The sequence below is a fragment of the Heloderma suspectum genome, chromosome 1 (genome assembly GCF_057233095.1).
Source record: "Heloderma suspectum isolate Gila_16-S chromosome 1, 16-S_ref, whole genome shotgun sequence".
NCBI classification, from domain to species: domain Eukaryota; kingdom Metazoa; phylum Chordata; class Lepidosauria; order Squamata; family Helodermatidae; genus Heloderma; species Heloderma suspectum.
In genome coordinates, this window is record NC_139458.1 from 57,527,963 (window position 1) to 57,541,229 (window position 13,267).

The following is a 13,267-nucleotide window of genomic DNA, read 5'->3' on the forward strand; positions in this document are numbered from 1 at the left end:
GAGAATTTGGAAAACAAACCATCTCTAAAACTTCACACAGAGTTTGTGTGGCATGCGTCCTATGGCCTTTGTTGGAAAAGACCGACGGGACGCAGAACTTTAACTTAGCTGAATTGCCATGGAGAGGCTCCTGTTAACTCTTAGGATGGTCTCACTACAAATCCATCTAGCAAATGTCATTACGTGAATTGTCTGGAAATGGTCATAAATTGACTGCTGATAAAAAAAAAATAGCTATGGGAGAGCCAAGGATTTGGACTGGAGCTGTGGCATTGGGGAAGGGGGATTTAACCTTTCCCCCATGTTTGCCAAACTTATACTGCTCTCTGAAGATGCTATTAGCTGTGAAAGGGGAAAACAGACAGGTACAGTTTGTCTTTCTCTCCCTCTGAGGCTAATAGCTGTTCCCTAATATAGAGCAGATGCAGGCAAACCTTTGGGCCTGTGGCCTATTTGATATTTTGAAAAGCTGTTGTGGGCACCTCCACAAAATGGCTGCCATTTATTTATTTATTTATTTATTTATTTATTTATTTCTATACCGCCCAATAGCCGAAGCTCTCTGGGCGGTTCAGTCACAAAGGACCAGTAATCTGCCCAAACAACTGTGCACAAGGGAGGGATGAGGTCTGATTCACAACACACCTAACAACTCCTTTGAAACCACAGGTTTGAGCACCAACAAAAAACTGTTTCACAGGAGGAAAACTCTTTTTCTCTCCTCTCATTCTCTCTACCAGCCAACACTTTCCCCCTATATCTTTCTCTCTCACACTCTGGATCACCACCTATGCTCTCTGTCTGTCTGTCTGTCTGTGAGCTTCTCTACATGAGTGATTTATTGCACATTTGTGATTGGTCACTCACGGAAGTTAGCAGGTCCTTTACATGATGTCATCAACCTCCAGGATGTCTCCCACACTTTTCCCCATTTAGTCCACTTTCATAAAGATCAGAGATAACACCCAAAGGGGTGTTATTCTGATCTACTGTCTGAGTGAAATGCTGGTGTAGCACTATAATGCGCTATAATGACAGTTCAATCTAGTGGCTGTAAACGAAAACACACGGAAACATATAGAACTTGCTAAGGACTTTCCTTGATTCAAACCTTATGTCTGCCATGTAAAGGAGCCCATCGTAATCCCACAAAAAAAACTAAAGCAGAAAGCCCCGATAAGGATGCGGGTTTTTTGCTTAACATAGAAAAGCTGTCTCCCTCGTCTTTGTTAAGAATGTATCTGAGCCCCATCATGCAGCCGGAAGCATTCATGGAAAATGAAGATAGCAGCTGGAGGCCCTCATTTTGCTTTGAAGATCCCAGCTGCTGGTAAGAAAATCTGTTACTTTTTTTTTTTTTTAAGTAGGAGGCATACGGCACCATGGAGGGCACCAAGAAAAGCATCTGGGGGCACATTGGTTCCCTCAGGCTCCACGTTGCCTACCCCTGATAGAGAAATATAACAATATTGCCTTTTATCATCAGAATGGACCTTTACCTTGTATTAATGACATTCATTTGAACATATGACGCTGCCTTATACTGTCAAAGTAGTGGTTCATCCAACCTAGTACCACCTACTCCGCCTGGCAACAGCTCTCCAATGCCCCAGGCAGAGGTTTCACTCTCTCAGCCCTGCCAGTTAAGATCCTTTGAAATGGAGATGCTAAGATATGTAGCTGGGACTACCTGTATGGACTGCGCCACTGATCTGGGGCTCCTCCCACCCCACTACCCTCCCATGTTAGTACACTATATGAAAACACTCAGGTTTGGTAGATAAAATAGGCTTCAGTGACTCAACCTGGAAAACATTAAACAAATAATTCCCTCCCCACACCCCCAAAGGAAAAAAATAAATACATTCAGTGTTTGTCCCCTTAAAGAGCAACAAAACCACAGTTCTTCTGTTGGTGATATGCCCAACATGGTACATTCCTGGGAAAGAACGTAAGATGATGTAGTGAATGTTTGAGTCTTTTTTGGAAAGTTCGAAATATTTGGAATTGATAGCTAAGATGTGCATTGTTAGAAATGATTTATTGCTATTGTGCAAAAAGGGAACTGGATTCCTAGCTCCTTACACATAGTCCCTTATGTGCGTGACTTTGTGGGCCACATCAGGACAGGGCAAGTGCTGAAATCTGTATTGTTGGGTTGCTTTCTCTATATGAAGTGTGTGTGTGTGTGTGTGTGTGTGTGTATAGATAATCTTCAAGGTATGACAGGCCCCCAAATGCTACCATTTAGGACATAGGAAGAGAGAAATCCTGTACAGATGGTTAGTTAGCATAGCTAGGCTTGCAGGAGCCTACTTCAGAAATTTTAGAATGCAGGAACAGCCCAGAACCTACAAAGATTTAAAAATAAAATAGCTCTGTGTCAGTTATCGTGACATGGACAAGTATTCTGTGCCACACACACTTGTTGTGACTTGGACTGTTAGTATAAATATGGGAATGCAGGAAGAGCTCTGTTGAGAATTTTTCTGGGCTAATGGCTGGTACCAGTGAGAAAAGATAGGGGTCAGTGGCTCTTCTGAAGAAAAGAATGGCTAAAGGAGGAAGGAAGATAGTCAAGGCCTTTGCAGTGAGAGCTGACATAGATCCCCAGTAAAAACTATTTTCCCAAATGAGCGGAAGCATCCCTGTCTGAGGAGATGTGACCTGCTGAAACTGCACTTGCTGAGGAATTCTCATAACCCTGGCGTGGGCCTCTCTTTCCCAGCATCTTGCTGAAACCACCATTATAGGGACAGATGACTGGCCCTTACAGCATCAGATGAGAAGCCTGCATACAAGTGTACATGCAAAGGGAACCAGGTGTGAGCATTTTCCTGCAACTGAGCTGAGTTTCCCTGCTTTTGGTTTTCCTCTTGTACTAACACATGGATGTGGCTCAAGAGTGAAAGTCAGTTGCTGCTGCTCCCCACATGCTTTAGGCAGGCTCAGTGTGGTATCCCATCAATCCCTCCTGCCCATGGAACAGCGTCCATCAGCAGAACAAGGAGGGGGCTATTCTCCCTCCCTCCCAGTCCTCCACACACTCAAAATCTGCTCTAGATTGTTGAGGGACACTCTGGAGCTTTGGGGAGCAGGTGAGGGGAGGAAAAAATTCCGTTGCATGAGCAGACATCCACGTGACAGTCTTTTCTTTAAACCTTCCCCACCCTTGCTATTTTCCCACCACTGCTTGGAGGGTGGTGGTGGAGAGAGATGGCTTAATGACAGACCATGGACTGGCCAGTCAATGTTGTGCAAATCCAGCTTCTGTCCAAATAAGAAAAACAGGTTCCCTCCATGCCCAATCTGGGCAAAAAGCACTGGAGCCTGGTGGCTCCGATTTCAATGGGGCTATGAATCCATTCTGGGTTTTGGTCAGAAGCAGCCAGAACTCTAAAGGATCTATCAAAGGTTCTGAACCTATTTTGGGGGATGGGATTGAGCACCTTAGATAGCTCCTTTAGAGTTCTGACTGGTTCTGACAGAAACCCAGAGCGGATTCACAACCCCAATGAAATCCAAGCCACCATTCTCCAGGGGCAAAAGGATATTATGCATGTCATTACTAGGATATTGCTTTCCAACTGAAGTGGCTTAGGGGCTCAGAACCTTGTAAAGAAGGTAAAACATAGACTCATAGGGTTGGAAGGGGCCTACATGACCACTGAGTCCAACCCCCTGCTCGTTGCAAGAAGCCTGATTCTCAGGCACCCATCCAAGTACTCACCAGGGCTGACTCTACTTAGCTTCCAAGATCAGATGAAATCAGGCACATCCAGCCTACATTCTCTGATCTTAAGAAGGAGAGAGTGTGAATATCCTGACCTTCATGGAGTTACAAATAAGTTACATAGATCTAAGGGGCATATTCCTCCTTCCTTGACTTTGGGGAACATATTGGACCACTGGGCTGACTTTTAACTGGAAAAATTTTAGACTACAAAGCTTATGGTACAAGTTTTTCTCTATGATTTCGGATAGGGATTTTAAAATTATTCTTTACTTATGTATTACTCCACAAAGTGCAATGCACACGCACATATAACTATATCTAAAATGTGTCAGGGCTGAACTCTATAAATGAAAACAAATTTCAGGATTGAGATCTGGCTCAAATTATGACCTGCTTCAGAAGGAGAAAAGATGGAAGTTTTTTTTTTTCCTTTGCAAACATTTTTTTAAAAAATTCTATTGAAGTTTTGCAAAACATCTTGAAGTATCTCTTGAGAATAGCACTAATATACATTCTAAGCCAGGAATGGCTTGTTATTGGCTTCCACCCACGACGGGGGCTATTCCATAGAGCATTGTTACTATTTAACATTTGTACTTGGCTACAAGAGAACCTCTTATGGAAGGCTTCAACCCCAGCATATTTTCTCCCTTTACATGAAGCGTTGGTGAGCATTTCCAGAGATAAAATAGAAGAGGATATAAGATAGATACAATGATTTGGTTCCATTGTATTGGTGTCTAAAGTCTGTTCCTAACTAACTTTCATTGGTGCTCCTATGCCATAGGCACCTTTAAAACCAAATTACCTGATATGGGCTGTTCTATTTTCCATGTGCTAAACTGAAAGATAAGGCATAGTGAAGGCACCCACAGAAATCAGACACTGATCAAAGAGATTTTAGGATACATATTGTTCAATAAGCAAAATCATCCCTCCTTTCACTGTTTCTCTTGAGCGGTGCCATCTCCAAAAGGCTGCTGGCCAAGAGAAATAGATCTAGGAATACTGCACTTAAAGTGTGTGCCAAGTGCCACTGTTGAGACACTTTTCAAAACTATCACTCCTGCTGGCATCATTTGGGAGGTTAGAGAAGCATCGTTTGGAAATAGCCTGAAAAGAACATAATGTAGTCTCCCAAGATTTTTCAGAGCATACATGCATAGCCAATGTACTTAACTGATTGTATCTAAAATTTGAGTACAGCCAGAAGTTAGAATTATTTATTATATTTATATCCCACATTTCATCCATGATGGAAGTTAAGGTGGCATGCATGGGGTTCCCAAGTGGTTTCCTTGCAGGCATCAACCAATCCCAGGCCTACTTTGATTCATTAAGGTTACTGCATCATGTGCTTCTATTCCAGGCTCAGGACATGATCTAGAACTATGTGGGCTACTTAGCCAATAACTAATATGGAGAGTTCAACCCTAACTTCCATTGGATTATTCATCATTGGGCTTACCTGTGAGTGGCAGCTCCACAGATGCTGGAAATGGAGGCATATACAACATTCCCATAGACAGAGAACTGCCACATAGGACAGTTTGCTGGGCAGAGGACATGTGCCGTATCCTTTCTGAGATCAAGTCCCCTTGTAAAGCATGTAATGGCAGTGGGGGCTGCAGAGGAAAAGAAATAAATGGCATATAAAACATACGCTTCATAGAAAAATCAGTATGCCATCTGCAGTACAGTCCATCACCAATAATACATTATTAAATTAAATGTAAATAATATTTCATATTAAATAATGAAATAATATTTCATTATTATTGAAGAATAATAATATTTCATATATTATTATTTAAATTTGATTGCAATACATGCCTAATGGACTTTTGGTCTGTTTGGCATTATGTATAGCAGAGACAGTAAAATCTGCCCTTTTGTTTGCAGAGAAATGGGATATTAACCTTCATTCTAGTGGGACTTAGTAACTGCCTACCGCCACTTAAATATAAAATACAAAATAGAACATTTGTTTGTCTTTTTGGTGACCATACATGGTCAGTTTTGGTGACCATACTTATTATTTATTACATTTCTATACCTCCCAATAGCCAAAACTTTCTCGGCTGTTTACAAAGATTATATATTATATTATCTACCTCAAATAACTATTGTGAAAACTATTTAGTTACATGATCCGAATATTTAAAGTGCAGTGAAATATATGTGTCCAGTATTATTGTTAACTTGAGTACATCACAGGCTTTGGAACTAGACTGTCCTTGCAACGACAAATACGGGTATTCTCTTTGATGCTAATTTGTCATTTTAACCTCATAGCAGGGCATTACTGAGGTCTTGTATTTGTTTAATCTTCATAAAAACTATGGGTCTTTGGCACTGTTTGCTGCCAAGATTCTCAAAGTTTGTGACATGCCCTTGACTGGATATCCTTTTTTATCTGTCATGTTTTAGCTGCAGTCTATTGAAAATGCAGTTGGACAGATAATTTCCACTGAGACTCTGAAATTCACATTAGCTTTACATGCGGTGAATTACATTGATTCCTCATCCACTAATGAAGTAAATACACTAGGGAAGACACTACAGTTCAAAGATGGGAACTGTATTTGTCTACATGTGTGCAGAATATCTGTGTTTTTGATTGTGACATCAGTGCAAAGTCATGTGATATGTTATGTTTTCAATTACTTCATGCCTTTTGATATGTCATTAGTTATGTGGTGGCATAACAAGTTATAGGACTGGTTCTAATTGATGTTGCACTTATTTCCCCTTTGTTCTTTGTTATTTTCCCTTTGTTTCCCTTTGGTTTCAGCAATTCTTTCTGCTTTTAATTAATGAACTTCAATTTATTAGCCTTTACTTAATGTCAATAATATGTTTATTCTGTAGAACTATTCCACACACTCCAGTGATTTGGTATTTGTCAAATGAGTACTGATTTCCACCAAATTGTTCAGACAAATGTCTGCTGTTTAAAAATTTAAATAGAATATTTTGTTTAGAATAAATATTATTACTGTTAAGTATGTATAAATGCAGGACCCATCTAATGAAACAATTAATAATCTTTACTAAGTTTTCAGAATCTTGCAACAACTTGGTGGGGGAAAGGGGGAAATCAATATTAAGCTTATGAGATCAATTTAAAAATTCAAGTAATAGGGGCTATGTTTTCAGAAGCAACTAAAATAAATTCAGCACTCCATTCACTTTAGTTCACAATACTGACAAATATGATCCCTTTTGTGTTTAAAAAAGTCTATAAAATCTAGTTATGTTATAGTAAATTAGTAGTAATTAATGAACTACTGTTATTAATTTGAATATTTGATTATAAGTTAGTTAATTTATTTTTCATGCACTCTTCTGCATCTTGATTGAAATAAGGGATGCAAAATGAAATGCTTGTAATGTCTATATTCTTCCATACAGCACAGAAACACTCCACATTAGAATAATGCACTGTTCAAAAATACAGTTTATTTCTATTTTCTTTCCAGTTTAAGAGATTAATGCAAAGTCCTTCTAGAAGGGTAGAATGGCATGTGTCTTCAGTATTTAACCTATGAAAGAAAAAGAGAATAAGAAAACATCTATAAACTGGATGATTTTTTTTCTTGTAAGGAATTTCTAAGTCATCACTTTGGTCTGACACACAGAATGATTGTAAAAAGGATGCAGTTTATGGAATTACAGATTTTTGTTTAGCTCTTGGAACTGCCTGTGCAGTTCTGACACTCGATTGGGAGTCCCATTCACAATGATCAATAGATGAACAGGGCAATCATTTTGACAATACCAGCCAGCTGCTGACCAGCTAAGGATGCACAGATGTGGACAGAGCAGCATGAAGGAAGCCTACTTCTCTTATCCAAATGTAGATGAAAACTATGAAATTATATTTCAAAAGTATTTGATATGTTATACTACGGCTTTCTTGGATATTAAAACCAAAAGATATTCACTTTTTGTCCTCTGTCCAAGCTCATGTTGCTGCTACACGTCAGGGTCAATATGTTCCAAGATAATTCTGTACATCATAGCTCTGACTGATCAATCATGGTTAATTGTTATATTTATAACAAAGAGCTCTTCTCACAAACAATAGTTTACAAATGTCAAAAATGTGAAAGTAGTTCAAATTTTCATCCAGTTACTTGTGAGGATTTTCCCTAGATAGTTAAGGGAGCTTTATATTTTGCTGATCAAATTTAGAATTGCGTTTGAATGTTTCAAGCCCTGATGGATAAGAAGGTCTTTAAGTCATCTAGAGTCTTGCTGTTATTCTGAAGTAAATTACAAAGTATCAAGGTGAAGCTCTTGAATACTTGTAAGATTAACAGCTCAATCTTATATGTGTCTACTCAAAAGTAAAATCCATTCAATTCAATGGGACTTACCTGAGAATAAACCCCATTGATTTCAGTGGACTTACTCAAATAGGATTGCTGTGTAAAATGGCCACATGCCCTCTTCAGAGCATAATGACAACATAGCATGGGACACAGGACCAAAAAATGGAACTCTTTTGATATTAATATCCAAGGAAGTCATGGCACAAATAGCAAATCTAATGCTTTGACATAGAATGTAGCAGCTATATTAAGGTGCTACTAATATTACAAATAATCATTTTGTTCTGATAAGACACCTTCTTTTCCAATCTCCTGTTCCAAAGTCTTTGCTGGACTTCAGTTGTACTTGTTCAGGAGACAAAAGAAAACAGCCTCTAGTTTACATTACGGGTTTCTTCAGATATCCACAGTACAACAAACCTTTGTGACTGTTATTTGGGACCTTTAAGTATTTGCCAACTCCAACATCTGATGAGTCTTCAAAGGTCAAATATTTTTCATCTAAAACACCAAAGACCTCACTCACCATTTGGAAAGAGCTCCATGTTCTCCTTCGAGTGCTGGATGGAGTTTAGAAATGCACACAGCTCTTTTCACCTCCATTTCTCCTCCACTGAATGATTTTAAGGAATTCTTCACCGGAATCATGATCCTTAACCAACACTAGTTTGGTTTCTTCACTGTTCAGTGCATTTATTTATTTTATCTTTTGACCAAACAGTGCCTTTTTGGGATGGTCTATAGCTTATTGGGTGCTCCTATTCTTCTTAATTGTAGAATTCCAGTTCTTAGTAACATAATTATGTAACTCACGACCTCTTCGACACTTACTCCAATAATCTTGACATTCAGTCCAGAACACCCGTGTTCTTTATGCATTGTTTTTGCAGCCATAAAGTGTTCAGACATTATTAAATGTCTTATCTCTTCAGTTATGCTGGAGCACTGAAAACATATATCTGTTTTTGTTAAGAATCTTGCCCATCCCATCACGGGTGCTAAGGTGTGATAGCAAAACTCAAACTATAATCTACTAAATGCTCAACCTCTCTAATGCTCGTCCCACAGTTTTTGCAGTGATACAATTGTGTGCTATTATCTATATAATCCAAGTGGCACTTAACCCAATTGCCAATTAGCATCCCAAATTATAGGGTTTTTTTATAGCATATAAATGAACAGAATAATTTTGCCTTTACCATAAAAACCTCACATCTATTTATATACGCCTAAAAGGCAATTCCAAAGTCCACCTGAAGACACAAGTGATATTGCAGACTTAAATCTTGAGTTTAAATTTACTGTACAGTAACAGTCTATTAAAACAAAATTGCTGCAGTACCCATCTTTACTGCCACAAACAAACCTTCTTAAAAGCCACAAATACAAGACTTGGGCCACAATAAAAAAGAATCATGTTACTAGACCTGTACAGAAGAAAAGAAGGGGAAGCACCAAAGAGTAACCAACAACACCAAAAGGAGAGGCAAAGATTCAGACTAGTGCTCGAAACCCCCTAAATGTATTATAGCTAATATGCCCAATGCACATCGACATTAGTAGACAGAACGTTCAGATGGAACATTAACGAAGGGCACAATATTATTCATGCTGAGACAGAAAGAAGACCTACAACTCAGCCAGTTATGCCACTAAGTAAACCGCTGTAGCCCTAGTAACTGGAATAAGATGGGAAGGGGGAAGGCTAGGATACAGTATCACAATGCCATGAAAGTTTAACCCTGAGTTTTGTTTTGTTTTAAAGATGTACATATTCATTTTAGCTCTGAAAAAGCAACAAAAGATACAGTTTTGTCTTGGTAAAATCAAGAATACATTCCCTTATTTAATGAGAAGTGCTAAATTTGCCATTCAGCCTTTAAATAAAATGAAGATGCCCTTATGATGAAGAAAGAGGAAGCTACAGGAGCAAGAGGCACATCTGATATGAGAATGATTGATTAAATAGCAATCCATCCTAGTGTTAGGGGCACTAAAAATAACTGCGGAAGGCATTCTGGAAAGCTTAACAGTTAATAGCAAACCGAAGCAAGTTTCTTTGAGACAGAAAAACAAAAAAGTGAACCTGTATTTCTTACAGCGGAAATGGTAAGATTTCCGAGGACAGCTGTATAAATTTACCTCCTTCATCTCACCTATTCAAAGTCCCTCTTATTAAAGAAGGGATGTGGGAGAAGGAGAGAACTGCAATTGATAAAGGTGATTTTCTGAACTCACCCGAGCTCTCGCTGACTTTCGCAGAACTGGCCAGAAAGACGATACCTGCAATCAGAGATGGGGGGGGGGGGTGTCACACGGAGCCCCAAGAGGAAAACAGGCTGTGCACTAAAAGGTACTCACAAGACAGGATGGGCTGTCGTGAAGCTCCCCACCCCCGCCTGATAGTTCTATCATTTCCGAGGGGGATCATGGCAGCACCCACCCCACCCAGCTATGGGGCACCGCGTGAGTTTCCTACCCACCTAGGAGACACAGGACAGGTGCCATGTTGGCTGCACCTGGGAAAGGGAGAGAAAGCGCTGTCAGTGGACAGTCAGCCACGACAGGGTTAATCAGGGGAGCGATTCTCTCCCCGCTCCCCAAACTGGAATAGCCAAAGTGGCGGGAGAGACAATCCCTTCGCCTCTGGCTCCCGACTGGCGGGGCTCACTCTCGCCAACCGAGAGCCGAGGAGGGGTCCAGCCTGCTGCAAAAACGGGAGGTAAAGGGGTGCCCCTTTCGACTACGGGGCGCCAGGGAGGGAGATAGGGAAAACGTGAACTTCTGACAGGGATCCCTGCTGCAGCAAAGTGAGGAAGAGGTGCAGGGGAAGAAGGCGGCAGAGCGGACGGTGTTGGACGAGGAGCAAAGGCCGCCGCCGCCGGACCAGCGCTGCGCGCCGGAGGGACCGCGCGCCCTGGCTTTAAATCCTGCCCAGGCGCACTGGGCAGGCACTGGCTGCCTGGGTGGCCCGGGAAGGCGGCTGGCCCGTAGGGGAGGGCGGGCGCAAAGGAGCACCGGGTGGGCCTGAGCCCTTGGCAGCTGCCGCTTCTGAGGAGACGGCAGCTGCCCGGGGAATGCTCAGAAGCCAGCGGGTGCGCGCGCCTCCCTCTCTCTCTCTCCCCCCCGCGCAGCTCGGGGTGTGGAAAACTCCCCTGGCACACGAAGCCCGCGTTTCTCCCCAGGGCTGGTTTCTCTCTCCCGCCGCCCCTATTAAGCAAAGCTGAGCCCCCAATCTTCTGTTGCTGGCGGGCCCGTCGGTTCCCATTTTAAACCCACCCAGCATTTCTGGAGCGGGTGGCGCTTTGCCCTGTGCCCGAGAGCTCCGCCGCGCTCAGGGCCGGGTGGGACGCAGTCAAAAAAGTCGAACTCCCTCACGCTCTTGACGCATTTCCTCCTCGTGAACATCAGACGCTGCCATATACAGAGCCCAGCGCTTGACCCTTAGCTGTCGAATTTGGCCCCAGCTCCTCACGGTCTCAGACCGAAGTTTTTCCCAGCTTGTCATTGAACCTGGGACCTTCGGCCTGTACTCAGATGGCAGCTTCTTCTAGCTTCAGTTGAGCACTGTAGATGACAACTGAGAGAGAAGGATAGGCCCCATAAAACAGGCATCTTATTTCCCCCCCCCCCATCTTCAGGACATCTCAGAGCTCACCCCTTGTGCATTTTATTTATTTCACTTATATCCTGCCTTCCCCCGGCCCCAAATGGTGCTCAAGCCACTTATCAATAATAAAATACAGATTTAAAATGAAATCTTGAGACGTAACATAAAAACAGAGTGATTAAAACACAATAACAGTCACCACCCAACTGATTAAAAACCCTTTCAGCAACAGACCCCCTTACATGCCAAAGGCCTGCCTGAGTAAAAATGTATTTGCCACCTGGTGGATGAGGGACACCAGGAATTCCCTTCGATTCCAGACGTCATGTTGACCATTTATTGGGATGGCTTGGAGACCAATCCAGACTCGGTCTGTATTTCTGTACTGAGGTGATCAGGAACACAAATATAGCACATGCAATCACATATTATTTGTTATATTTACAAAATTGTACCTTTTGCCTCGCAGGCACTTGGGGTGATGCACAATTAAACTTCATATAAAACCCAAGGAACAAAATCAGACAATAAAATTTATGAACAGCATTACAATTTGTTGTTGTTGTTCAGTCGTTAAGTCGTGTCCGACTCTTCGTGACCCCATGGACCATAGCACGCCAGGCCTTCCTGTCCTGCGCACTCTCCCGGAGCGTGCTCAAGTTCATATTCATTGCATCGGTGATGCTATCTAGCCATCTCATCCTCTGCCGTCCCCTTCTCCTTTTGCCTTCAGTCTTTCCCAGCATCAGGGTCTTTTCCAGAGAGTTTTCTCTTCGCATTAGGTGGCCAAAATATTTGAGCTTCAGCTTCAGTATCTGTCCTTCCAATGAGCACTCAGGGTTGATTTCCTTTAGGATGGACTGATTTGACCTCCTTGCAGTCCAGGGGACTCGTAAGAGTCTTCTCCAGCACCACAGTTCGAAAGCATCAGTTCTTCGGCACTCAGCCTTCCTTATAGTCCAGCTCTCACAGCCATACATTACTACTGGGAAAACCATAGCTTTGATTAGACGGACCTTTGTTGGCAAGGTGATGTCTCTGCTTCTTACTATGCTGTCTAGGTTTGCCATAGCTTTCCTCCCAAGGAGCAAGCGTCTTTTAATTTCATGGCTACAGTCACCGTCTGCGGTGATCTTGGAGCCCAAGAAAGTAAAATCTGTCACTGCTTCCATTTCTTCCCCTTCTATATGCCAGGAAGTGATGGGGCCAGATGCCATGATCTTCGTTTTTTTAATGTTGAGTTTCAAACCAGCTTTTGCACTCTCCACTTTCACCCTCAACAAGAGGCTCTTTAGATCCTCTTCGCTTTCTGCCATTAGGGTGGTATCGTCTGCATATCGGAGGTTGTTGATAATTCTCCCAGCAATCTTAATTCCGACCTCTGATTCATCCAACCCGGCATTTCTCATGATGTACTCTGCATATAAGTTAAATAAGCAGGGTGACAATATGCAGCCTTGTCGTACTCCTTTCCCAATTTTGAACCACTCGGTTGTTCCATGTCCGGTTCTTACTGTTGCTTCTTGACCCTCGTACAGGTTTCTCAGGAGACAGGTAAGGTGGTCTGGTACTCCCATCACTTTA

General features: G+C 41.9%; 1 protein-coding gene across 2 annotated transcripts in view; it reads right to left on the bottom strand.

Annotated features, from left to right (window-relative positions):
* The window catches only part of COCH (cochlin), a 47,586-nt gene extending 35,933 nt beyond the window's left edge, over positions 1-11,653 (bottom strand). Inside the window, exons 1-3 of one of the 2 annotated variants that reach the window (XM_084827252.1) lie at positions 11,353-11,653; positions 10,312-10,356; positions 5,205-5,361 (exon numbers count right to left, since the gene is read on the bottom strand). In XM_084827252.1, coding sequence (XP_084683378.1) covers positions 5,205-5,361; positions 10,312-10,356; positions 11,353-11,359 — 209 coding nt within the window. In that variant the 5' untranslated portion in view covers positions 11,360-11,653. Of the gene's footprint in view, positions 1-5,204; positions 5,362-10,311; positions 10,357-10,556; positions 11,019-11,352 lie in introns of those variants that run through there. The other variant, XM_084827242.1, reaches the window with a different exon arrangement.
* Between the last annotated feature and the right edge of the window lie 1,614 nt (positions 11,654-13,267).